The 26,098-nt window shown below is 30.7% G+C and overlaps 2 protein-coding genes and 1 pseudogene across 8 annotated transcripts; 1 reads left to right on the plus strand and 2 right to left on the minus strand.

Moving 5' to 3' along the window:
• The first annotated feature begins 1,293 nt into the window (after positions 1-1,293).
• Positions 1,294-3,394, plus strand: LOC130813601 (cytochrome P450 736A117-like; annotated as a pseudogene).
• LOC130812987 (cytochrome P450 736A117-like) lies at positions 3,001-5,474 on the minus strand. The gene is made up of 2 exons (XM_057678657.1): positions 4,442-5,474; positions 3,001-4,274 (listed from the first exon to the last, which is right to left on the minus strand). The coding sequence occupies exons 1-2, from the start codon at positions 5,387-5,389 to the stop codon at positions 3,666-3,668; spliced, it is 1,557 nt and encodes a 518-aa protein (XP_057534640.1). The 5' UTR covers positions 5,390-5,474; the 3' UTR covers positions 3,001-3,665.
• Positions 5,475-5,881: 407 nt separating this feature from the next.
• Positions 5,882-24,441, minus strand: LOC130812993 (serine carboxypeptidase-like 13). Of its 7 annotated transcripts, none has more exons than XM_057678664.1 (15): positions 24,334-24,434; positions 23,927-24,104; positions 21,257-21,402; positions 18,864-18,967; positions 17,740-17,859; positions 17,084-17,186; positions 15,926-15,966; positions 15,009-15,110; positions 12,144-12,239; positions 9,833-9,907; positions 8,761-8,826; positions 8,353-8,477; positions 7,586-7,702; positions 7,106-7,160; positions 5,884-6,190 (listed from the first exon to the last, which is right to left on the minus strand). In XM_057678664.1, exons 2-15 carry the CDS (start codon positions 24,082-24,084, stop codon positions 6,107-6,109), a joined length of 1,392 nt encoding a protein of 463 aa, XP_057534647.1. In that variant the 5' UTR covers positions 24,085-24,104; positions 24,334-24,434; the 3' UTR covers positions 5,884-6,106. The 7 variants fall into 7 exon arrangements, with proteins under 7 accessions (XP_057534648.1, XP_057534647.1, XP_057534644.1 ...); XM_057678661.1 differs by having other exon boundaries at positions 23,927-24,136; positions 24,231-24,433; XM_057678663.1 differs by having other exon boundaries at positions 24,231-24,432.
• Positions 24,442-26,098: the final 1,657 nt, after the last annotated feature.

Consider the following 26,098-nt stretch of genomic DNA (forward strand, 5'->3'; position numbering starts at 1 on the left):
AGTATATGCTTTTATATGTATTTTATTTAGATAGTTTGTAGAATTCCAATAGACAAGAGAAAGGGGTGTTTGATTGTTGTTGACTTTTTTAGTTGGTTTGTTTGATCATCTAAAAATGTTAAGTTGTTTTTGTTGACTTTTAATGCTAGCTGAAAAAATCAGTTGTTTATGGAGATGTTTGATAAATTTAATTATTAGTTGTTGGCTATTCATTAGAGAAAAAGTTGGCCAATAAACCAAAATTCAATAAACAAACTGGAGAATTTTTTTTTCCAAGGATTATTTTTTTATTTTAGCTTAAAAGCTCTTTACCAAATACTTTTTCTGGCCGTTTAACCAATTAATAAGTCAAAAGCCAACCAAAAAGCTAACTACCAAACACTCATAAAATAGAATTAATCATTCACGTAGATAGTGAGAATCAACTCTTGACACAAGGATAAAAGTAAAAACTCTCGACCTCTGACCGAGGATTCTCTTGATTTGTCGAAACAAGTCTAGTTTCGTACTTCCTACTCCCTACTAACCTTGCCCAATAAGTCGAGCAGCAAAAAAAACCCAAATGCCATGACATTATCCGCGCAATCTTCTGCTCTTTTCATTTGTCATGTAGTACTACTACAATTTGCATTTGGGCAAAAGACATACCAAAGCTTAAGATTGACTCAAACTATCAGAAATTGCTTTTGGAAAACAAAAAATTATCAGGATGAGCTCAAGATTTATTATATAGCTACAGCCACTGTTGTCGCAAGGGATGTACATCATTTTGTGATATCAAACTTCAAGATTGAGTCGAGAGTCCAGATTGATAACTGAGACCCGTTTAATATCATTGGGATAATAAAATGTTATCGTTGTTACTATAAAACTAGTTACATACGAAAGCAAATTCCATTGTGACAGTGTAGTGGATAATAGCTACTGTCAAAGTAGATAAGATTTCTGCCGTCATGTTACTTTACTTATATTTCCTCCGTTCTGAAATACTTGCTAGATTTTGACACTATTTATTGTTTAAATTTATTTTATATATTACGGCTATGTAAGAGAAAATATAGTCAAGTGGGATATTGTTTGAATCGTCTAATCGCATACTTTCATAATATGAAGTTTTTATATTTTTTAGATGTGTATAGTTCAACATATAAATGATCAAAATAACACATTGGATTCCGTAAAAAGTCAAATGTAGCAAGTATAGTGGAACGGAGTAAGTACATTCTTGCAACATAAATATTCTCCTAATGCAGAAAAGCACACAAGTTAGAAGGTAAACCAAAAGACAGAACAATGATCCTGCTTAGAATAGAGCAGCTGAAGTTAACCTGGCCTTACTACTACACAAGTTTTCCAGTCATTATCTTATTATGCTTCCTCTACAAATGGTTTCTAACACAGCCTTATCCCAGGAAACATTTACCTCCATCTCCACCAAGGCTGCCAATAATTGGCAACTTCCATCAGCTCGGAACTTACCCTCATCGCTCTCTCCGATCACTCTCTGAAATATTCGGGGATTTAATGATGATTTATTTGGGAAGTTCACCCACACTTATCGTGTCGTCTGCAGAAGCCGCTTGCGAAATCATGTAAATACATGACCTTAACTTTTGTAACAGATCAATACCCAAGACAGTTTCCAAGATTACTTACAATAGGAGGGATGTAGCGGCTGCTCAGTATGGCGAGTATTGTAAACAGATGAGGAGTATATGTGTGCATCAACTCTTGGGTAACACAAGAGTTCGATCTTTTCGAAGTGTTAGGGAACAAGAGATGAATCGCATGATTGATAAGATTGAGAAATCATGTTCATCAATCTTGAATATGGGGGACATCTTTATGCACTTAACAAATGATGTGTTATGCAGAGCGGCCTATGGAAAAACATATAGCAGTGTAGAAGGTGGTGTAAAGTTTAAGGAGCTATTGAAGGAGTTCTTAGAGTTGATGGGCGTTTTACGAGTTGGCGACTTTATTCCATGGTTGGGTTGGACTAATTGGCTTGATGGGTGGGATGCAAGGGTGGAAAAATTTGTTAAAGAGTTCGATTTTGTTCTAGAAAAGATTGTTGATGAACATCAGTGTAGTCGAGACGACAGCAATAGAGAGACTAAAAATGGTGAGATCGTACAAGACTTTGTAGATGTTTTGCTCGAGGTTTCGAAGGAAAAGCTGGTCGGGTTTGCCATAGATAGAGACAATATCAAAGCTGTTGTATTGGTAATATTTAGTTACTTATCTTTATTCATTCAATTTACAAAAATACAAGGTCTGTTTGTTAAATGGTTGTTGGCTGGAGCTCTTGACTAGTTTGGCTAGTGATAACTATTGATGGATTTACTGCTTAAGCCAACAATTGTAGAAAAGTTTGATAAAAGTTAGAGAAAATGAGTTAAAAACCAAAAAATTAATAAAAAAAACTTGATATAGCTTTTGGATTTTGGCTTGAAAGTCGGGTTTTCAAATAGTTTAAAGGTTATTTATCAATTACTTTTTTGACTGTTCGACCAAACACACGAGTGTTTCAAGTATTGAACAATGACACATAAGAAGCACAACTCAAATACTTGCATATTTTCATTTTATTATAGAACTTTTTTGAAACCAACTTCCAAAAAAATGTTTGCTTTGAGATTTAAGAATTGATATGATGTGTGAGTTCATAGTGGTCTTCTTAACAAACAGGAATTGGTAAGATTATTGTGATAAAGGCAGACTAGATCTTGAAAATTTTCTTAAATACTGTAACAATATGATATTGATTCAACAGGATATGTTTTCTGGTGGGACTGATACAACATACACCTTGCTAGAATGGGTAATGACAGAGTTATTAAGGCATCCGAAATGTATGAAGATATTGCAAAATGAAGTCAGGGCAATAACCGTAAGAAAACTATACGCAAATGAAGATGATCTGGAGCAATTGAAGTACTTGAAAGCCGTGATCAAAGAGACTCTATGGCTACATCCTCCTGTTCCATTGTTGGCTCCTCGACAATCAATACATGACATAAAAATAAAAGGATATGATAGACCAGTAGGTGTAGGTGTTTTCATCAATACATGGGCGATTCATAGGGATCCTGCTACATGGGACAAGCCTGACAAGTTTATTCCCGAGAGGTTTTTGAATTCTCCAATAGATTTTAGAGGCCAAGACTTCCAATTCATTCCGTTTGGAGCAGGTAGAAGGATATGCCCCGAGATTACATTTGCTATCGCTGTTAATGAGCTTGTATTAGCAAACCTTATGCACAAGTTCGATTGGATGTTGCCTGGTGGAACAGATGGTGAAAATTTGGATATGAGTGAAAGTGTTGAAATTACTGCCCATAAGAAGATTGCCCTTCTTGCTGTTGCAACTCCTGTGAATGCAGGCAAATAAATTGGAGATGTTTCATGGACATGTCAAAGTTTTGTATATACTTGTGGCTTTTCTTATAATATCAAATATGTTCGAATAACATAATCATACTTGTATTTCTCAAATTCGTCTGAACACCCAAATTTATAACTCTACATATACTTATATTTTTGCACATACTATTTATTTTTCGTTTATTATACTAGCTGATATACATAAATTATTTAGAGTCGGAAGAGTCAGGTGGGGCGTGCCTGTAACTCATGGTGACAAGTAACAGAGTTTCAAAACATCATATATGAGCCCTGGCAACCGCGAAAAGAGGAGTGTTTCTATGCATATTTATCCCAAAGCTCTCACTCATTTCCAAGGTCTCACCACATAATCCATCAGGCAATTCCCAATCAAACTTGTGCAGAATATTTGCTAATACCAACTGACTGCTCGCCATGGCAAACGATATTCCTGGGCACATCCTCCTACCTGCTCCGAATGGTATAAATTCGAAATCCTGCCCTCTGAAGTCTACTGTAGAATTCATGAATCTTTCGGGATTAAACTTCTCAGGTTCGTCCCAATAAGCCGGATTTCTATGTATTGCCCAGCAATTGACGATCACTCCTGCTTTTGCAGGAATGTCATAACCGTAGATTTTAGTGTCTTGTGTTGATTGTCGGGGTATTAACAACGGGACTGGAAGGTGTAGTCGGAGAGTCTCCTTGATCACCGCTTTCAAATACTTCATCTGTTCCAAATTCTCTTCTTTTATATCGCCTTCTTCTCCTTTGATTCCTCTAACTTCCATTTGCAATGTTTTCATAACTTTGGTATGTCTTAATAGTTCTGACATTGTCCATGCTAACAAGGTGGAAGTTGTATCAGTCCCAGCAGAAAACATATCCTGTGTCAATACATTTACTTCTGTCAGCTACACAACACAAGATTCAGATACCTGTCAAGGGAACTCTTTAAAAAAATTTGTTGACGGGCTTGTACACAACAAGACTGGCATAAGAAGAGAGTTGACTGCACATAAAAAAGTTGTTCTAGATAAAAAAAGTTGCTCACCAGGATGAGAGCCTTGATACAGTCTCTATCAATTGGAAATTGAAGTGTCTGATTCTCTTGAATATCAAGCAAAACATCCACAATATCCTTCACTTGCTCACAAGAATCACTGTCCTTATTTTTCCTGCGTTCGACCAAACGATCCTCATGTTCTCGAACCACCCTTTCAAGGAACTCATCGAACACTTGAGCAATCTTATCGATCTTTGCATCCCTCCCATTAATGCGATCAATCCAACCAAGCCAAGGAATCAAATCCCCAACATTAAATTCAGCAAGAACCTTATTAAACTCTTTCATTACCTCATTAAAGTTTATCCCTTCATTTTCCCCACTATACGTTCTTCCAAAAGCCACTCTACATATAGTATCATTACTAAATTCTATGAACATCTTACTCAAATTAACTGGTAAAGATTTTGCTTGTCTTATTTTTTTGATTAAATTATCGGTTTCTTCTTCTCGTACACTACGAAATGATCGAACCCTTTTGTTACTTAACAGATTAAGTACACATATACTCTTCATTTGCCTCCAATACTCACCATAAGGTGCTCCTACAACATCCTTGTAATGGTATAGAAGTGTTTGGCCTTTCTTTGACATGGGTCTATTGGCAAATATTACATCATGGGTTACCATTATTTCTCTTGCTGCTCTTGCAGAGGACACTACAAGCGTAGGCACACTGCCGAGCTGAATCATCATCAGTTCTCCATATTTATCGGACAATGACTTTAGTGATCGATAAGGATGACTTCCTAGCTGATGTATATTTCCTAGAATTGGTAGTTTTGGTGGAGAAGGAGGCAGGTTTTTCCTGGGTGTTAGTTGATGCCATTTATAGAGGAAGAACAAGAAGAGAAGGATTGGTAGTAGTATTGATGGTTGCAAAATGGTGGGTTTTACTTGGTTTTCAAGAATTTGTTGAATATTGGATTTCATCATTGTATGATTTTGCAGGGTTTGAGGATTAATGAGATTTTTTGGCTCTGATTTGTGATAGAAATTGATAGGAGTAAATGTATATGTCTCCACATACACTTACAAGATTTGTCATGAATGGACTAGGGACCATGAAGTGATGATGTTTTAGCCCCATGCCACAAGTCATTGAATGAAGGCATTGTTTTGTCATTATTTATGCCATAAATGAATGTCATTCTAGTCACAATATATGCTTCTTTATGATGGTCGTTATTAGTCATTAAGTGTATGCTATTTTTGTTGGTTTATATGTCAATAAGTCAATTGATAGTAAAATAATTAGTTGCTGGTTGTTAACTGTACTATTTAGTAGAGAAAAAAGTGAACCAATAAATGAATAAACTAAAAGCTAATGAAAAAAGTCAACCAAAATAACATTTTTGTTTTTAATTAAAAGTCGATCAGTTATACTTTACCAAACACTTTTCTTAAGCTCTTTGACTAACCAACAACTCAAGTATGTCAACAAAAAAGTCTAACTCTAACATTTATATAACATTCAAAGTATCTAATACTAGGATAAATAATTTGGATAAAATCAAAGTCATTCATTTTGAAACGAACAGTTTTTAGAATATATAATTTAGATAATATTACATTATGAAACTCATAAGAGCGAGTAAGTTTCATGAATTGAGAGTACAAAGTTGATGAAGCTGATGTCAATTATGATTTAGGTTAGAGATGATTATAAGATATCCACCTCGTAAACATTGCAAAACATTCTTCAGCTTTATATTCTCCCGGAACATGTCCTGCTCCCTACAAACAATTCATATTCATTTATTTAATTCTATATCTTTAACAATGCAATGACATATTGGTTTGAAAATCTCATTGTCAAATTAATGGTCATGTTTCTCCGCAAATTCATTTTAATGTAAAACCATTTAGAGATGTGGTATTAAGTAATTAATGAAATTATTAATAAAAAAAATTTTATAATCAACTTTTCATTATTATGGAAACGACATGATACATTCCATAAAAAATTGTATTATAAATTATTTTCATTATCACCATTTAATACCAATAGCCAAATGGGCGAGGATTAGATATGTCCCGTGTTAGTATATATTCCCTCTGTCCCTTTTAATTTGTACTCCCTCTTATTCACCACTAAAGTCCCATATTGATTTTGCACGGATATTAAAAAATGCATTGGGGACCACTACAAATTTAAGGAATGGATGTAATTAGATAAAAGTAAACCAAAAGTAAGGGTTATTTACTTACTTTAGTAAGGGGTAAAGGGTTATTTATTTATTTTAGTAAGGGTAAAATGAGAAAAAATCATTATTAAAATAGAAAATGAAACATTAATAATGAACTGATCTAATATAAAAATGGAATATTAATACTGAATTGGAGGAAATACTATATAATTTAAATATATGAATTTTTTTACTTATATGCTCAAACTCTAAAAGAAAAAAATAGTACATTTTAAATACACAAATTGTGTGTATTCATACTCACCAACTACGGATCTCTTGACCTGACATTAAGAAAACTTTTCAAAACCATCAAATTTCAAATGACGGTGGCCGGTAATATGAAATGTATTATAAACTCGCCAAATTAAAGGTAATTTAAAAAAAAACTTACACAATTAAATTAATGCAAATTTAATCAGACAAAAAATAAGTAAAATTCAAGTAGTTAATTAGTTTTTACCTTGATTGTTGTAAATGTCAAGTTGTACCGGTTGTTTGAATACTCTGTTACATATCTGCTTAAAACAAATGGTAATTTACTTTTATCAATATTTGTACAAATGGAAAATAAATTTGAAAATTTGCCGTTATGAACCTTTTTTATTTAATTTATGCTACAAACAAAATGTTATTTTGAATTTTGAATTTTTTGTCATTTTGCTCCTATATTAATAAAAAGACATAATGTGTCGAGGCAAAAAATAAACGGTAAAAATCAAAAGCAAATAAAAACGAGTATTTATACTGGTAGAGGAGATAATAAATTATATATACAAATATATTTAATTATCTTCTCTATCATACATAACCTCCTATACATGATATAAAAAGGGATTATAAATATGATAATTATATATATATATATATATATATATATATATATATATATATATATATATATATATATAGTATTAAAGAGTTAGAAGAATTATAAAATTACCCTGCAACTTGATCTTGTACAAACCATGGTCTCCAATAATCATGGGTTGGAATGACATCAAGCTTCTTAATCCATTTCAAGCTGGAGACATATGGAAGCTTCAAATCTTGGTCACCACTATTGTCACAATCAAAACGATTAGTATATGCTTCTATATAATTAATATTGTATTTAACATAACATGCGGCTTTAATTATAGTTAAAATTTTGATTGAAGCGAGCTTTTGACAATAAAGCACTAAATGGAGAAATTGTGACAGTTGGTGGTGTGACGGTGGTGAGTATTATATTCACAACTCTGTTATATTTCATGATTTGTAAAAATGTAATATAATTTACTTGGATAATAATATACAGATAAAAACAAATATAGTCTTTTAAATTAGATTTATTATATTACAAATTTTAGAAAATAGATTTAAAACTTGGCAAACATAATATAAATTCACGATTCTATTATATCTCATGATTTATAACTAATTTATAATTTAATTTAAAATATCTAAAATTTTTTATATTAATTTAGAACAAAAATTTTATGAATCGAACGTATGTATATGTTTTATTAATTTGAAATAATATGAGATACATGACTATTTATACTAAATGTCTAGTCTAACTAACTCCCTAAAAATAATAGGGCTAGTTATAATAAACACTTAAATTAGTAAATTAAAAGATAATTAAACTATTTTTAAAAAATTTCTAACACTTATCAAATTCCAAATTGAAATGGAAGGAGTGGAAGAACGAATATGAAGTATTACCTGAAGATCAATGCTCGAAGAGGTTGAGTTGAAAGGTTATTATGATATTGTATACTACTATTAATATCAAAATCATACACATCCCACAATTCGTGGTGGCAACGACTCCACTGCCTTATTGTTCCCTACACAAAATATCATTCTTTATAATTAAGACTCTTATTACATAATAATTAATGTTAGAATATTTTATGCCAGTTATAGAAAGATTTGCGTAATTTATATTTAACTCAAAGAGCTCTTATGCTAGTGTGTGTTAAAGTGTAGAATATATCATGACAAACGTCTAAATCATCAAATTAATCTTTTAATTAAGTCGATTTATTTACAAATTTAAAGAGTTAAAAAGTGTGATAATTTTTTGCTTAAATAAATTGTGAGAATTTAAAGAGTGATCATTTTGCATACCTTACGAACATGAAGAGCTTCTTGGACTTGAATGTTATTAGCCCATTGACAAGAAATTGAATGTTCCTTTTCATGGCCAGAAAAAAATAAAATTAGTTCACAATTTATATTGCTAAGACGTCTTAGTAAAAAATTGTCAATGCAATGTGTTTAAGTTTTCCATTTATTATTTATTTAGTTATTTGAAATGAATTTCCCATATATTTGTGATATATATATGGTAGAGTGCGCTTAAATATTTTGAAGTCTCCCAACTTATTAATAACAAATATATTATTTGTAAAAGTTTCATTATTACATACCACTTTTTCTCGTATAAAACAAAATAATGATAATCAGCTTTGTTGGGATGAGTTATCCCATATCGATAAAGTGAAAATGGTGTGCACGCTTTATAAGCTATTAGAGACCTTCTTTCCATTGCTATATGGTTTTGGGATGGTATATATCTCCTTGGCTTCTGAAGTGTGTGCACTTGTGTCCCCCCGTTAATATGCTGGCATTCACAATAAGTCCAGCCTAATTTAACATGGTATCAGAGCCGATGGTTCGATCAAAAATTTAAAAATGGTAGGTTCGAAAAGAATGGCGTTCCTACCCTAATTGATTACTCCCACATGCGAACTTGACGGGGGTTCGCATGTGAGGGGGTGTTGGGATGAGTTATCCCATATCAATAAAGTGAAAATGGTGTGCACGCTTTATAAGCTATTAGAGACTTTCTTCCCATTGCCATATGGTTTTGGGATGGTATATATCTCCTTGGCTTCTGAAGTGTGTGTACTTGTGTCCCCCCGTTAATATGCTGGCATTCACAATAAGTCCGGCCTAATTTAACAAGCTTGTTTTGTATGAGACCGTCTCATCATAAGACGGACCCATATAAAAAATCATATTCTCTTATTGATCAATTTAGAGGTGTGAGTAATCACTTTAATAAACTAAGTGTATATTGGCACGGCGCATAAAAGATAATCTTACCATAAAACCGTCCTAATCAAGATCAAATTATATTGATAAATATGTCATCAATGCTTTAAAATAAAAGCAATTAAGAAAAGGAATGTAATACCCGACATATCTCATTTGGCATTGTGAAGAAGCATTTAGGCTTCATGACATCTTCGGGTTCCACTGGATCAATTAACTGCATACGCCACAAATAATCAAACCAACAAAGTTTGGTAAATTCGTGCGGTTAAAACAAGAGGCAGGCCTAAGAATTTGACAAAAAGCTTTTTTTTTTTCGCATTTTGAAAAAAAAAGAAAAAAACTCCTAATAGTTTTCATGGAATTGTGACAAGTAAAAGGAACGGATGGATTCGAGAGTAGTTGACAAAAGCACGTGTCTTATAGGAGGTGTTTGGCTTGACAAAAATGTTTGCCAATGAAATGCAATTTTGTTATTGTTTTTTTTTTTAATTTAAGAATTTTGCAAATTACAGTCTTAATATTTAATTTGTGCGAATTACAACCATCAAAATATCAAAGTCTATAATATTCTTAATGGTCGGAATTTTAGTTCAAGTGGCCCAAATTCTGTGATTCGCAAAAAATTGATATTAAAGCTGTAATTTTAATTTAAGATTATAATTCGCAAATTATTCTTATGTTATTTGATTTAATTGGTTAATGGGAAAAGTGCAATGTGAAAATGAAAAAAAAAAATATTTGGATTTGTTACAATTTTAGAGGAAAGTATATATCCAGTTTAATTTTTCTTTTTCGCTCAATAATTAAACCAAAACGACTAAGATTGAGATGACATGTTATAGTATTTTATTTGGAACCAAACACATGCTAACACAAAGGGGTGTTCATTACCGGGTACCCGGTATTTCAGGTACCCGGTTAGTCGGGTACCTATTTTAACAGTTCGTGTCTCGGTCTAATTTATCCGAGTAATCGGACAATTCGGGTCGGAACACCGGATACGGATAAGTACGCATAATACTTAATTTACTAATGACAATCACCTCTACAATCTTAAACCTCTGTGTAAACAACCAAGTAAAACATATGGTTGACTAATCTTATTTACTAAACCAAAACATTAAAAATCAACTAATTTAGAGAAATCCAAATAACATTTATTTAGAAGAAAATTAAAGAGGAAAATACCAGAGAAAGAAGAATACATCAAACTGGAAAGTAACTAAAATCCATCTAAGCCATATGTTAAAGCAAGTGCCAATAATCTTAGTGATGACGTTAACTTTAAACATTTAATCGAGCATGCTTTATCTTCTACTTTAGAGAGGGTCAATAAAGATGTGTCGAATATGGGTGGTTTAAGGTTTGGAACGGTTGATGAGAGTTGTTTGATCAAAGCAACAAGAAGAGGAACAAACTGGGAGCAGCTCGACCAGACGCTCGGTCGAGCAAAGAGTGGCTCGACCGGTCGAGCGGGGGTGGCTCGGTCGAGCAGGGGGTCGAGCAATGTGTGCAGAACAAGTCAGTAGCTTCTCTGGAAGCTCGCTCGACCGAGCGAAGTAGTGGCTCGGGTCAAGCGGAAGATCAGAAGACTGTATTGAATTCTGTTTTGGTCAGAATGTTTGTGTAGTCATTGAATAGGTGCATTACTTGCCGGTTTAATGTAATGTTTATTGTGATGTTTATTACTATGGTTAATTGTCATAGTTAATTAGGATGTTAATTGTGAGTTTATGGTGATTTATGAGGGAATACTAAGGGTGATGAATACTTGGCTATAAATAGGATTCATCACCCATAGTAACATTCACCACAAACACACATATTGTTGAGAGGGCTATTGCATTGTTAGAAACTTGAGAGTGTTCTTACTTTGCTTTAGTATTTGTGATCTTGAGAGATTGTTCTCAAGGTAAGGGAGTTTATTATACTTGTAATAGTTGAATTCATTATAATAAACTACATTTGAGGGGGAGGTATTCAAGATACCTCATAAACACATGTGTTCATTCTTGCATTATATTTTCATTTGTTTTTCTTTGTTATACCTCTTTGAGGCTTGCGCTTTCACCATAAAAAAATCAAAATCCAAAAAACACTAAGAATAAATGAAGTAGAGATCAGGAGACTGCAAGTGAGAGAATAAAAGAAATCTAAATGTGGAGGAAACTGCACTGCGAGGTTTGAAATTATTTTACGGGTTAATGGGTACCCGTTTAAAATTATTTTACGGCCTATGACCTGATCCGATTAAAGTGGGCCGGGTATCCAACCCGTAGGTTATAACATTTTCGAAAAATAATCGGCCATTTAAGGTTTGAGTCGGCAGGTCAGCGGGTCGAATCAAACGATTCGGTTTTTTTTTTTTTAACATAACACATGTATGAAAATAAGATATAACAAAAAGTATAACTTAAATTAAAGAATATAAATATTAATTAATTACTTACATTGGATACATCTTCAAGATTCTTCCTACATTGTGTAGTAATACGGCTATCAGCCACATCCTTCGGATAATCTCCTTTGCAACTTTCTTTGGTCGACTATCAATCCAAAGATACTACTACATTAGTCAAAGGATTACTCACCCCTCCAGCCCTACCCCCCCTCCTCAGCCAAATATATTTATCAGTTATTTTGAATTTGCTGGTATATATGTTTTAATTTACTTGTAATATTATCTTTTTCACGCTGTTTAATGTATTAATTCAATTTTTAATATCTTTAATTATGTATAATAAAAAATTATAAAAATTTGATATTAATAATCTTTGCAATGAGACGAATCAAACAAGATCTCACTTGACTATATTTAAACCTATAAATTAAAAACTAATCACAAATTAAAAGTGATGAATAAATAGTGTCATTTTTGCCAATCTTACAACTTATATGGAACGGATGAAATATAATTGTAGGAAAAGAAAAGGTAAAATAAAATAAAAATATTATTTCAGAATATTATGTTTTAGGAAATTAAGACTTTTTTTAATATTTTGGATATTAAAGTTATTTTGTTTCCTATTATTTAGGTTTAGGTTAATATTTTGTTTCTTTATTTTTAGTCTTAATCTCATGTATAAATAGAGGTGTTCCTCTTATTGATAAATCAATACAAAATCAAGTATTCAAAACTCAAATCAATCTAATTTCCGCATTATGATTTTCTATATAGTATCAGCGCCGTAAGGTTTTCCTGAATGGAAAAACTCTATCGGTATTTTATCATTGATCATGATAACCAAAATCGATCCAAACAAAAAACCAATTAAAAAAAATCAAATGGAGGACATGATGTTTTTATTGGCAGGGGTTGAGCAAATTATTATTCTTTTCCAACAAAGAAACCAAAAAATTGATACAAACCCAAAAATCAATAAAAAAATAAAAAAAATAAAATAAAATAACCAAAGTTATTTGAAAACTTTAATGGAAAAAATTACACCAAATGGTGTAAAGAAATGGAAATTAAACTTGGCGATCGAGGGATGTTTTATCATATCACAGTTATTCCCCCGACGACCATAACTCCACAATGGAAACAATATGATAGCAGGGTTATGTCATGGATTCTCGCATGTATTAACTCTGACATTATCGACCTCGTTATTTCATTTACTACTACTGCCCATGAATTATGGACTTGGATTCATACTCTGTACGGGTCAATTTCGCTACCTCCCGTGAATGGCACCATGCAGCGTGAGGTTGCGAGGGGGAGTAATATAGATGAAGGGAATACGCAAGTCAATGGTGAAAGGGGAAGTAAAGAGATAGACAAAAATCAAATTCCAAAAGAAGGAGGGACAAACGAACCAGAAGAAAAAACACTCGAACCCCAACCCGAAAAACGCCCCAAGAAAGGTTCTCCAAAGGGAGAAGTAAGCAAGGATAACCAAAACGAAACCACAAACTCAGGATCTCAAAAATCAATAGAGAAAGAAAGACCAAATATGAAAATTAAGAGTATATTTCTAAAAAATGAGTTTTATATGGATGCTACCCATTTGTTATCCTTGTCTAACCTAAACCTACCCATATTGAAAACCCCCAACACACTGACCCACGAACTAACCCACAAACCCATATCTTCTGCCCATCTACCCTTTAAACATTTTCAACTCAATTTTATCTTTGAATCTCAATTAATCCAAAAATTCAAAATCCAAATTGTTGACCCAAAACAAAAATTAAACCAACCCAATCAATTTAATGACCTTTTATCTAAACTCAAAAAATTGAAAGTCAATTATGACATATTCGCTGAAGAGATCATCAAAATTTCCTCAGTAAAATCAAAATATCAACTAGCAGATTTTCTGTTAAAGGCAATTGGATCAAAATATTGTGCAAGTTAGGTTTCGGTGATCTCGAGACCTAACTTGAGAGGGAGTGTAGGAAAATAAGAAGTAGAATAAAATGAAGATATTATTTTAGAATATTTTGTTTTAAAAAGTTAAGATCTTATTTAATATTTAGGATATTAAAGTTATTTTGTTTCCTATTATTTAGGTTTAGGTTAACATTTTGTTTCCTATTATTTAGGTTTAGATTAATAATTTGTTTCCTTATTTTTAGTCCGAATTTCATGTATAAATAGAGGTGTTTCTCTCATTGATAAATCAATACAAATTAAGTATTCAAAATTCAAATCAGTCTTAAAAGACTCTCATTTAAATGACAACAAGGTAGCAAATTTTAAAATGTCAGAATACAAAATTACAGTTGCGAATAGTGCTAGGTATTTAGTATTTCTATTAAATTAATTCTCAATTTGTTTAGAAAAAAATTCCCAATCAATCAAAGATAAGTTATATGTTAAAGAAACAAGTTAACGAAAACTATAATTTTTTGGTTGAGTTAGGCTCTTGACATAGTATCAACTCAATTGAAAATTTAAGAAATCAACTCAACTAAAAACTTATGGTGATGGTTGAGATTCTAAAATCATATACAATATACTAAAAAACTTAAAAAATTCTAATTTTCACAATTAAGGAGACTTTGCCAAATGAAACTCATTTATTCGCTAACATAACATTTGATCTTGACCAATATTTCTACCATTAAAGTATGTTAAAGTAGCATTTATTTTTAGTCAAATTGAGTAAATTAGAGAATATATTTTACAGCATAATATATTATCGATAATTTTTAAAATTACAAAGTTAATTTATACATATAACAATCAAAATTAAGTATTTTTTCTGATATTATTTTCTAATATCATATATTTATATATTTCGATGCTTAAAAAAAACTGAATTTTGCGCGAATTTGTACATATACTATAACAAAAATGAAGGAATTACCATATAAAGCTCATCGGGTAATAAAGATAGACGGTGAGCAACATCAACTTGTATTTGATTATCAAGGTATTTATCAGTCAACGGATTTCCGAGAATGTACCCCTAAAGTCAACAATATAGTGGAAACAAATTAATAGAATAAAAATAGTACTACTTCCGTTCTAAAGTAGCTTTAATATTGGTAAAAATGACACTATTTATTCATCACTCTTAATTTGTGATTAGTTTTTAATCTTTAGGTTCAAATATAGTCAAATGAGATCTTATTTGATTCCTCTCATTGCAAAGATTATTAATATCAAATTTTTATAATTTTTTATTGTACATAATAAGAGATATTAAATATTAAATTAGTGCATTAGATTGCATGAGAAAGCAAATATTGCAAGTAAATTGAAACGAAGAAAGTATTACTACATACTATATACTAGACTCTAGTATAGCAAAGGTTACCACATGTGAATGCCGTTTTTATTTGAAAATTTAAAATTGTTTAAATTTATTAATGTTTTGCTAAATAAAAAGTTAAGATTTGAATATAAGTTAATTCTATCATTTTATTAAAAAATACTATAGTTGACGTTGAGAATTTGATAATGATTTTTCAAATTTATTTTTATATTTTTTATTACTGATTTTGTACTTGAAATCAATAAATGGAATATTAATCATCAATCAAAAACAGTCTTTTTATTTTTCAAATATTATACTCCTTATATAATTTTATTTTTTACTGCCTAAACATGATAAATAATTGTTGCTTTATGATCATCATATCCAGTCTATGCTGCCCATAAAAAAACTATAAGTGGAATCTAAGAAGGAAAAAAAGATAACAACTCATACCCATGAATAACAGTATCTTAGATATCATTAACACCATCGTTTGAAATAAAACTTAGCTAGTAATGCTATACCTGAATATTCATCTTTTTCCCAGAACCTGGTTCCTCATTTCCTAAAACATACAAGCTAGAAAAATAAGCAATCAAGAATTGTTGAAAGAAATAGACAAAAATTTTAACCCGCTAACTGTTAACTGAGCCTCAACTAGAAGCTTTTGATTGAATTGGTGCCTTGACATAGCATTAAAGCCAACGTGACAAGAGGTCACAAGTTTAAATCTCAATCACCTTTCGTTTAAAATGGAATATTCAGAACCATGTTTGAAGAGGATATGTGCTATATCTACACTTCTAGCCCAAATGACTCTCATGTGAGAGGGCGTATTAGAGATCATTACATATCCTTGTTTCTGGGGTCACAACTATCAGTTTAAACTTTTGTTTAAATTGGTTCCTTGACACTAACTTCTCACTATCGTAATCGAATTTGAAAAACTTGAAATAAAAATAAGTATTAACCAACGAAATATATAGTATATTTTAATTAGTAGTTCTTTATTTGTTAAAGTTGTTCCTATTTGTCATTTTGAGTTGCTTCATTTGTTGTCCCATAAAAAATATTTCTATTTATATTACAAATTTTAGACATAATTAACTTTTTTATTTTCATTTTAATGTTTTAAAAATGCTTATGATATCACATATTTTCTACTTACTCCATTTTGACATTTTTATATTGCTTATGATTTCTACATGTTTCTCACTAACTTTATTAAAATATTTTTTTAATGGTTATTGTCCCTATATTTTGTCTACTAACTTTAGTTTAATAGTTTTTTAATGCTAATGGTCTTCAATTTTCCTCCATCAAATTTATTATTCAATAAATTAATATATTAATCATATAAAAGATTCTAATTCTTAGAGTATACTACGTAAATATATCATGTAGTCTCAACCATCAATTTAAGCTTTTGGTAAAGTTGTTTTCTTGACATATTATCAGAAGCCATCGTGACAAGAGGTTATGAGTTCGAAACTCAACCACCTTTCAAATTCAAGTGGAATATTTTGCACTAGGTATGAGGAGGGGTCTGTGCTGCACGAAAGCGCTTTCGTGTGAGGGGCGTATCAAAACATATAACATATTATAAAACCTTAACCATCAACTTAAGCTTTAGGTCGTGTTAGTTCCTTTTAACACTATTTTTGAATTTTATTCACGATTACCTTTAACAATCTCCAGTGCTATTGTTGGAACAACTCTTCCAGCATAAGAAGCACCAGCTATATAAAGAGGATTCTCTGCAAATTCAGGATGCTCCACAAACCACTGTACTTAAAACCATAGAACAGATTATTATTTGTTCATGTTTTGACTCTCTTCTCTTTGTTTTGTTCAATAATGATATATTTATAACATAAATTTATTAATTAACACCACAAGTTAATTAGTCGTGTTAACTTCATCCTAATTGTAATTTTTCCGTGTTATTATTCTTTTTGTAGTTTTTAAATGATTGCCTTAATTGCTATAAAACCAATACTTAATTTACTTTGTGGCAAATTGATTTTTTTGTTTGTCATTATAATTTACTCCTTCTAAAAGAATTTAACCTAATTTTCAGTTATAATTAATCAGCTTAATTAGTAAAAATCATTATATTAATATCGAGGGGATAATATTATGATAATTTAGATAACCAAGTTGGAAAACGCGCTCGATTCACCAAGTATTGTCTTAGACTCTTAGTTATTTTTAGTTATTTTAAATTAAGCTTTGTTTTAACAGCTTCTTTTTTGAGTTTGCCTCATTTAATTATTTATTGTAAGAGTTTTTTAAATCAAATTAGACAAACTCAAATAAAATAAATAATATTACTAACCGTTTGTAAAAATTGAAGTGCTTGTTTTGATGATTTGGTATCACCGGGATAGTAAGATTCACTAGTTGCATAGGAGAATCCGGCGCCAGCAGGTAAATCTATAAATATTATGCTTGCAACCTGAAATATTTGAATTTACTAATTTCTTGTAAATAATTTTTTAATTTAGGGATAAGCTAAAAAATTCTACCGTTAAAAGGAAGGGAAAGAGGAATAAACTCTTATAGTTACAAGTTATTGATAAATAAACTTTATTATAAGGATGAGCGGAAAAACTCTCAAGGCTGACACATGATTCTCACCTTAGTAAAATAATTAGTGACAATCATATTTCGGCAATCGGCCACCTTAACAAAAAAACATAACTAGTATACCCTTCTATTTTAATTAAATGTAACATTTGTTTCACTTACTTTCGATCTACTTGATTAGGATGTTCGTTTTCATTTTTTATGTTAGATTTATATTTAAGTAAGGACAAGTATAGTGTTCAAATCAGAAAAAACTAGACTCAATTGCTCTACCTTCGGCTTTGATTATGGGTGTTTAATGGGTTGTGCCCCCTATTTTGAGCCTTTATTTAGCCCGTTTTTAGAAGGGCTTTGTAAGGGTCGGATTGAAAATAGGTCGGGCCAAAAACAAGCTATACTATAATTAAAATGAAGCGGACTATAAAAAGAATCAATAAGGGCCGAAAACGGGTCTTTGTAAATAGCATTATTAATGTATAATTTAAATATTATAAATGACAATGTCAATGGAATTAATTATTAATATTTTTTAAATTTATTTATTATAAATTGATAAATGGAAATTAAAATGAACCTTTAATAGCAAAACTATGGGTCGGGTTGGGCCGAACTGGGCTTTGAAAGCCCGGATCATTTTAAACCTATTTTAATTATAAAGGGCACTTATCCGGCCCGACCCATATTTACTTAAGTGTGGCTGCCCCTTATCCGGCCCATTAAACACTCCTATTTTTGACCAACCCATCATGTTTTTCTAATTGAAGTACATCAAATTTTTTCGTTATCTTCTTTCATTTGAACCATGTTTTCAAAATTATGACTAATAAATGAAATTTTTAAGCATAAAATTGCATAGTTGGTATAGAAATGTACCTTGGTCCATGAAAAAGGATTTAATTGAAGTCTTGGTAGATCAACATCCCAACTTAATGTTGTGTAGTTAAAAATAATTCCCGTATAGTTGAAGTACAGGGGACCTTAATTCATAGCAACCAAAAAACAATAAATTAGCTTATCTGCCATTCCGGCTAATTTAGGCGACTATAAAGCTATATTAGGACGGTTTATATATTTTATTTGTGTTTATATTTACATAATAGAAAATATGAATTGAGAAACTTAATACTCCCCCTAATTCAATTTAGTTGTCTCATTTGCTTTAGGCATAAATATTAAGAAAATGAGGGAACCATCTAAAATAATTAATAGACCCATATGTGAAGTATTGGGTATTTTTAATGTTAAAAAAAATAAGAAGACCACCTAGAATAGTAGATCAATGTGCAATATTTAGGTTTTTTTAATATTAAAAAAATGAGAGGACCATCTAAATATATATGTCTTAAAATGAAATGGAACAATAAAGGTAAACTGTCAAATAAGGAAATGAGACAACTAAAAAGAATAAGAGGGAGTATTATACAAGAAAAAGCTCTACTATAGCTGTTCAAAAGTGACCCGAACGAAAATCGAAAGTAAACCGACCCAAAAATATGTTCCGTTTTTTAGGTTTGTCGAACAGACAGTACTCGAACCGAAGTTGTACTCGAATCGGTTGACAACCGAAAATGGGAAAGCTGAACCCGAGCTGTAACCAACACATAACCGTTAACCGAGATTACCCGAACCTAATAATGACCTACCCGAATCATGCTCGAAACCGAACTCGATCCAGCTAAAATCGACTTAACCCGAATGAATTTTAGATCGAATTGCTGTAAACCTGAACCAATTTGTAACATAGACGTATGATAGACTCATATTCAATCATCTTATTAGTTAATCTAATAAAGTGCTAGATATTTTAATAAATTAAATTTTATAAATACATGATTTCCTATATTTAGAGTTAATAATCATTGGTCAATGTTTATTTAACTACTTTTAATCGAATTAGATGAAAAATTGATAAAAATTTATAATTTTAATTTCTGGTCAAACAAGTAAAAGTAATAAAGTAATAATGATTACTAATTGATTTGCATTTTAACTATTTTGCTTTAAGTAAAGGGAATCTTGTCATCAATTAAAAATGACTAACAACTTAATATGATATTGACTCGATCGATAGTAATAGTAATACATAACTGAATTCTTTTTAAAAAAAAAAAAAACGAACCCGATCTGTACCTGAAAAAACGGAACCAATTAGTAACCGATGACAACCCGAGACTGTTTGACACTCGACAAGAACTTCAACCGACATTGAACCGATGCTAACCCAATAGCTCGAATAACCAATCTCCAACCGAACCGTGAGTAACCGACTCGACCCGAGTGTGACCCGTCGTAACACACAACCGAAAATAACCGATCTGAAATACAACTGAATCGAATGACACCCGTCTGAAACCGACCCAATCACCCGAATAAACACCTCTACGCTCTAGTATAAAGTGTTATGACTACTCTTGTGAGAGGTCGTTTTTAATGAGACGACATTTAAGTAAGAAGACTATTTTCTGATTTTATTTTAAATTTGCATCATTCTCGCTATTTTCTGTATATATAAGGTATATCTCATGGTGAAACGGTCTCATACGTGTTAAAGTCCATAAATATGGATCTTATTAAGCTAATACTGCCCTAGGAAACAAATTCACAATTTCATACTTTTATTAACTAGTTTTAATGTTGATGAAGTTGAATATAACTAAATCATTTGTCTATAAGTAGTTCAATAATAATAGTTTTTTTTAACAAAATACTCTATTAATATATGTGAATGTATTAAAAACATTTATAATTGACGCCTCGATCAGGTCTTTGAAAATTTTAGACTCGAATCCAAATTTACTGGATTTGACAGGTATGGGGTCTTAAATGATTCGAGTTGGTTGAATTATTCATATTAATTTTTTCTTTTACATTTTAAAGTTTTTATTAGTACTAAAATAGATTTTTTGGTTGTATATAAAATTAAATTGAGTCCAAATTAATATAAAAATAGATTTATAATGAACTTATAATTGAATTTGAATTGTATAATATGTTAGATTTAGAGCGGGTTTGGTAGGTAAGAGACGGGTCTAGATCGGGTATAAATCGGAAAACCCAAGACCCAGACTCAAATCCAGACCCATTTATTTTTTTGAACTTGAAACTGGATTCGGATTCGCAAAGTCTCAAAAAATTAGACCCTGATCTTAAATGAAGTCTGGGACCCAGGATCATCTCTTGTTGTAACGTGTAAATTCCAAAAGGGAATAAACCAACATAGCAATGAATAACGATGATAAGAAATTATGATGAAGAAAGTAAATTACCAACATGAGCAAAAACAAGATCAGTGAATGAAGAGCAACCAGGTCCTCCAGAAACATAAAGCATAAGTGGATCTGCTTTTGGATTTTGCTCCGACTCTATGAAGTAGTAAAAGAGTTGCACTTCCTCTTCCCAAACTCCAATATATCTACACTTAGTTCACATGATTTTAAAAAAAATAAGCATATATAGTTAGGTAAAATTAGACTGTCAAATTTTGATTCCATTTGAAATTGATCCTAAATTGATCGATATCTTAATGGGTTAAAACTCAAAAATTTCAATCCATGACCTTAAAATCACTCGACTCAAAAATACTGGAAAAAATTGGGATAAATCCGACTGGAATCCAAATCTATCCATTTTTGACTTGTATTATACAGTTTCATTATTTTTAGTTGGACCCATTATTTCTAATTAATTTTTCTTCGATATAGCCTTAAAATCAATATATTGATCCTATTTGATAAAAAAATTAATTGATGAATAGTGGTTACTACTCAAGTGTGTAATTATTAGAAAAACAGAGAAAGTATCATATCATACATACTAACAAACATAAAGTTAAATAAAAAATGTCAAGTTATCAAGTGTGTTGCTTATATGTATATTAATAACTTTATCGGAAGCTAAACATCCTATGTGGCAATTGATTATTACTACTCCTTTTTTATTTTACTATTTAACCATAAACGAAATGAAGCATATTTCCTTATTGATAATTAATCCATGAAAGGAATGAAAACGATTAAGGTTTGTTGATTGACACAAATAATGAATTAAACATACTTTTTCATTCATTATTGACACACAAGAAAAAAGAATGAAGCTAATTTAATGGCATACAATATTACATATGATGTTTTTTAGCAACTCTAAACTTTTGTCTTTATTAGCAACTTTTTCAAAAAAAAATTCTTAAATCATCAAGTTTTTTCAAATGACAATAAATCGTGTATTCAAACATCCAAATTTTTGTTCCCATATATAATCATGTTTAAAATAATAAATAATTATATAATTACTAAATTTTCTAATTATAGTTATATAAATTAAATTAACAAACTAAAAAATATATACATTACACAAACACATATACTCGATAATTCTGTTCCAAAACGCTAAAGGATTCCAATTTCCAAGCCCCTTATTTAGTGATTATTTAGAGCCGAGAAATGCAACAAAGATCATAAACGCTAACCATAAGTTTTAGATAACTTGATAGAAGCATCAAGCATGTGATAAGATGGTAGCCTTAAAAAAACTTTAAAGTCAATACTTCCTTACTGGGCATGGGCATGGGCATGGGCATGGGCATGGGCATGGGTGTTAGGATTCTTCTAGATCCGATCTGATTCTAATTTTGTACCCTATAGATTCGGGTTGGATCTGGGTTAATGACCTTAGAGTCCGAGTCCGAGTCCGGGTCTACCCATCTGAGACCTAGATCCTACCCATATATCACCCATTTATATTTTTTTATAAAAAATGTATATCAGCTATCATGTGTATTTAATTATTTGATTTGGAATTTTTTTTACACTTTAGAACATCACGTAATTTTGAATTTTTTTGATTCATGTAATTTTGAACTTTGTCGGTTCATGTAATTTGAAATGTGGTCATTGTATCTATACTTTAAAAATTAAAAGACTTGATAAATATGAACTTAAATGTTGGAAAGCTTAATATATTTACACGCTCAATTAGTATAAAAATTTAGAAGATCCTTGTTAGTCGAAAATGTTTCAATAATTTTATACGAATGGTCGAAAATTGTATAATATATTTTGAAAAAACTTTCAAGAAAAAAAAAATTGCCTTGGACCTTGATCCAGACTCTAGACCTACCAGATCTGGGTCCGAGTCTAAAATTTTCAAATCCTATGGATTTGGGTTAGAATTCAAGTCCAATAAAAAATTAGGTCTGAATTTAGATCTAGCTAGACCCAACGCAAATCCGACCCAAACCTATCCTTATTCTTGAGAGACGTGTCAAACCCAACCAAACCAACCAACCAACCGACCCGATCTATTTTTCCTAAAATCTTTTTTATTTTTTAGTTCAATATCAATGTTTTTAGCTGTAACCTACTATTAGCCTGTTAATTTTTATTAATTAAATATAATATTATAACTTAGAAAGTGGTTTTTGACCAAATATTAAAAAAAAAAAAAACATTATTTTTATAATTTTAAAAGCAAAAATTAACAGGTGTTCTTCATCAATCATCATGAATTCGTAGCCCTTTTATTTTCTATCACTTTATTTATTCTTATCTATATACTTTATCGGTTCTAAAATACTTACTCCATTTAATTTTTACGCATTTCAATGCAATAATTTAATTCTTAATATCTCTAAGTATATATAACAAAAAATTTAAAAATTTAAAAATTAATAATTTTTACATTAAGAAGAATAAAATAGAATTTCATTTGATTATATTTTAACTTAAAGATTTAAAATTATTTGCAGATCAAGTTATTTGTAGATTAAAAGTGATAAATAAATAAATACTATATTATTTTGTAATGTTACCATTAATACGGTACAGAGCAACTATATCTTTTCTACTTCTTACATCATCATTATTTGTATTATTTCTAAGCATTGTTGCAAATTCATGAAAATAAAAAGAATTACCCAAAAATAAAATAAAAAAGCTTACCCTGTTTCAAGCTTAAAAGGTAGATCTCCAGGAAATGCAGGTAAATACTCCAAAATTGTAGATTCCGAAGAAGCTGATACATTCAAATTCATCCATATAAGAACAACACTAACATGGATTATTCTTGATAATAATTGTTTATTCTTGTTCTTCATCATTAATCCTGTTTCACTTTTTGCTGGAAAATAACCAACCACCATGATTATATTACTGAAACATATTTAAACAATCATTTAATGCTGATTAGCAGACAATAATACTGATTTATTGAAAGAAGTAGGAAACCAAATTATTGAATTCTTACTGAATGTGGATTAGAGAGCAGAAGATATGAACTACAAACTAAATAGTTTGTGAGAAAAATGTGTTTTTTAATTACAGGTAGCTTCAGAGAATACAGGACTTACTCCGGGTCCAACCCGAGATTTGAGAGTTACCAGGAAAAATGTTAATTATTGCCTTCAAGTACTAACAGTTAATAGCAAATCTAGTTTGAGACTGTGGCAAGGCAACATGATATAGAAGTACACGTAATTAGTCTATTTATTTAATTGATTATTTTAAAATTCTAAATGATTATTTTAAAATTATAATCACTTAAAAATTATAAATAATTATTTTAAGATAATATAAATATACACTGAACAAATCCGATCTCACCGTGAAATAATATTAAACATTGTTTTTCTTACATTTTTTAATGAACCCAGGTTATGAACCTCTGTTGTCTATAAAGAGGCAACCATGCTTACTCCAATCAAGACCTAATTATTTTTGTTAGGAAATATGTTAACCTCACTCATAGACATTAATCATTATATCACCTGTTGATCTGGTCCATAGGACTATTTTTTTAAGTTATAGAACACAATTAATGCAAATTAACAAGTTTTGTATAAGACCGTCTCACTATGAGACGAACCTATACAAATAGACCATTAGAAAAAAAAAAAGAAAAACAATAGAATTTAAATTGTACAAAGCAGCAATTTTTTTAAGTTTAGATTGACCTAATTGAGGCCATTTCATGATGAAACGGTAAAAAAAATGAATGCAAACCAAAAATTATTAGTTATTAAATTATACCTGTATAAGATAAATAATGCTCCAACACAAGTACACAACTAACAATTTATCATTGTGTAAGAAGAGATGCTATAGACAAGTCACATACTTGTACAAGCTACGGGCCCACCAGGTAAGAATTACTCATAAATTGTACAAATGTTAATAGATATTAGAGTTATTTGTGCGCGTGTTTGGATGAGTAGTATGTATTGGAATTGCCTTTAAAATTATTCATATGCCTTAAATTGCAAATCCCATTTGATAAGTTCAAAAATCAATCACTTTGAAGAATTTTGTTTACACATGATGAGGGAGCACTTAAAAACAAAAAATTAATAATAATGAGGGCCAACTTTGATGTAGATGAGGATCATGTGTTAATGGCGAATTATGTTGATGGTTTGGATCGTTTTAGACATTTTTAAATCCTGAACAATAGTTAAAATTATATAAGTTCTTAAGATACAAATGACATGTTTCTTGTATTTAAAGGACACTTAATAAATTACTATTTTTTCGGTTAGACAAAACACTAACTTTCTTAATTAATTACCTAATTATCCAAGAAAATACATCTAATAAACCTTATCACTGCTTAATTACCAATATCCAATGACTATTGATGAAAATAAATAAAAATACCAAACCACATCAGTAACCAATATTTAGTGATAAAAACTAGTTAGGGATGACAAGCGAGTAAAATTATACAAATTTTACACTGTATCCGCCCCATTCGGGTCGGGTAGGTATGTGTATGATTTTTGTGGGTAGAGAGTAGCTATGGGTATAAAAAAATCCTACTCGCCATAGCTAGTGGGTAGGTGGTATAGGCAAGTAAAATATGCAATCGAATAATTTTATAGAACACCAGAAAGTAAACTATGCTATCGAATAGTCATAATAGTGGTATAGGCAAGTAGAATGAAAGCATCAGGAGATTATGAGAACAAATTTCTAAATAGTAGAGAACGTACTATGGTTGCGTGTGGTATCGAAATGACTCCCTAGTCATTGAGTTTTGATTATGATTAGTTGGCGTGACTCAACTAGATTATGTCCGGTTGATTTAGTAGTCCCCTAGGTGAGATCCGACAGGATCAC

Source organism: Amaranthus tricolor, chromosome 5 (assembly GCF_026212465.1).
Source record: "Amaranthus tricolor cultivar Red isolate AtriRed21 chromosome 5, ASM2621246v1, whole genome shotgun sequence".
Classification (NCBI taxonomy): Eukaryota; Viridiplantae; Streptophyta; class Magnoliopsida; order Caryophyllales; family Amaranthaceae; genus Amaranthus; species Amaranthus tricolor.

Excerpts from the sequence above, each read along its gene's own strand:
- LOC130812993 (XM_057678661.1), bottom strand. The coding sequence starts at position 24,126 with ATGGTGGTTGGTTATTTTCCAGCAAAAAGTGAAACAGGATTAATGATG. Across the intron at positions 8,827-9,832 it reads TGCCAAATGAGATATGTCGG|GAACATTCAATTTCTTGTCA; the intron begins GTATTACATTCC and ends GGCCATGAAAAG. Across the intron at positions 8,478-8,760 it reads AAGCTCTTCATGTTCGTAAG|GGAACAATAAGGCAGTGGAG; the intron begins GTATGCAAAATG and ends TATTTTGTGTAG.
- LOC130812987 (XM_057678657.1), bottom strand. The coding sequence starts at position 5,389 with ATGATGAAATCCAATATTCAACAAATTCTTGAAAACCAAGTAAAACCC. Across the intron at positions 4,275-4,441 it reads GTATCAAGGCTCTCATCCTG|GATATGTTTTCTGCTGGGAC; the intron begins GTGAGCAACTTT and ends GTATTGACACAG.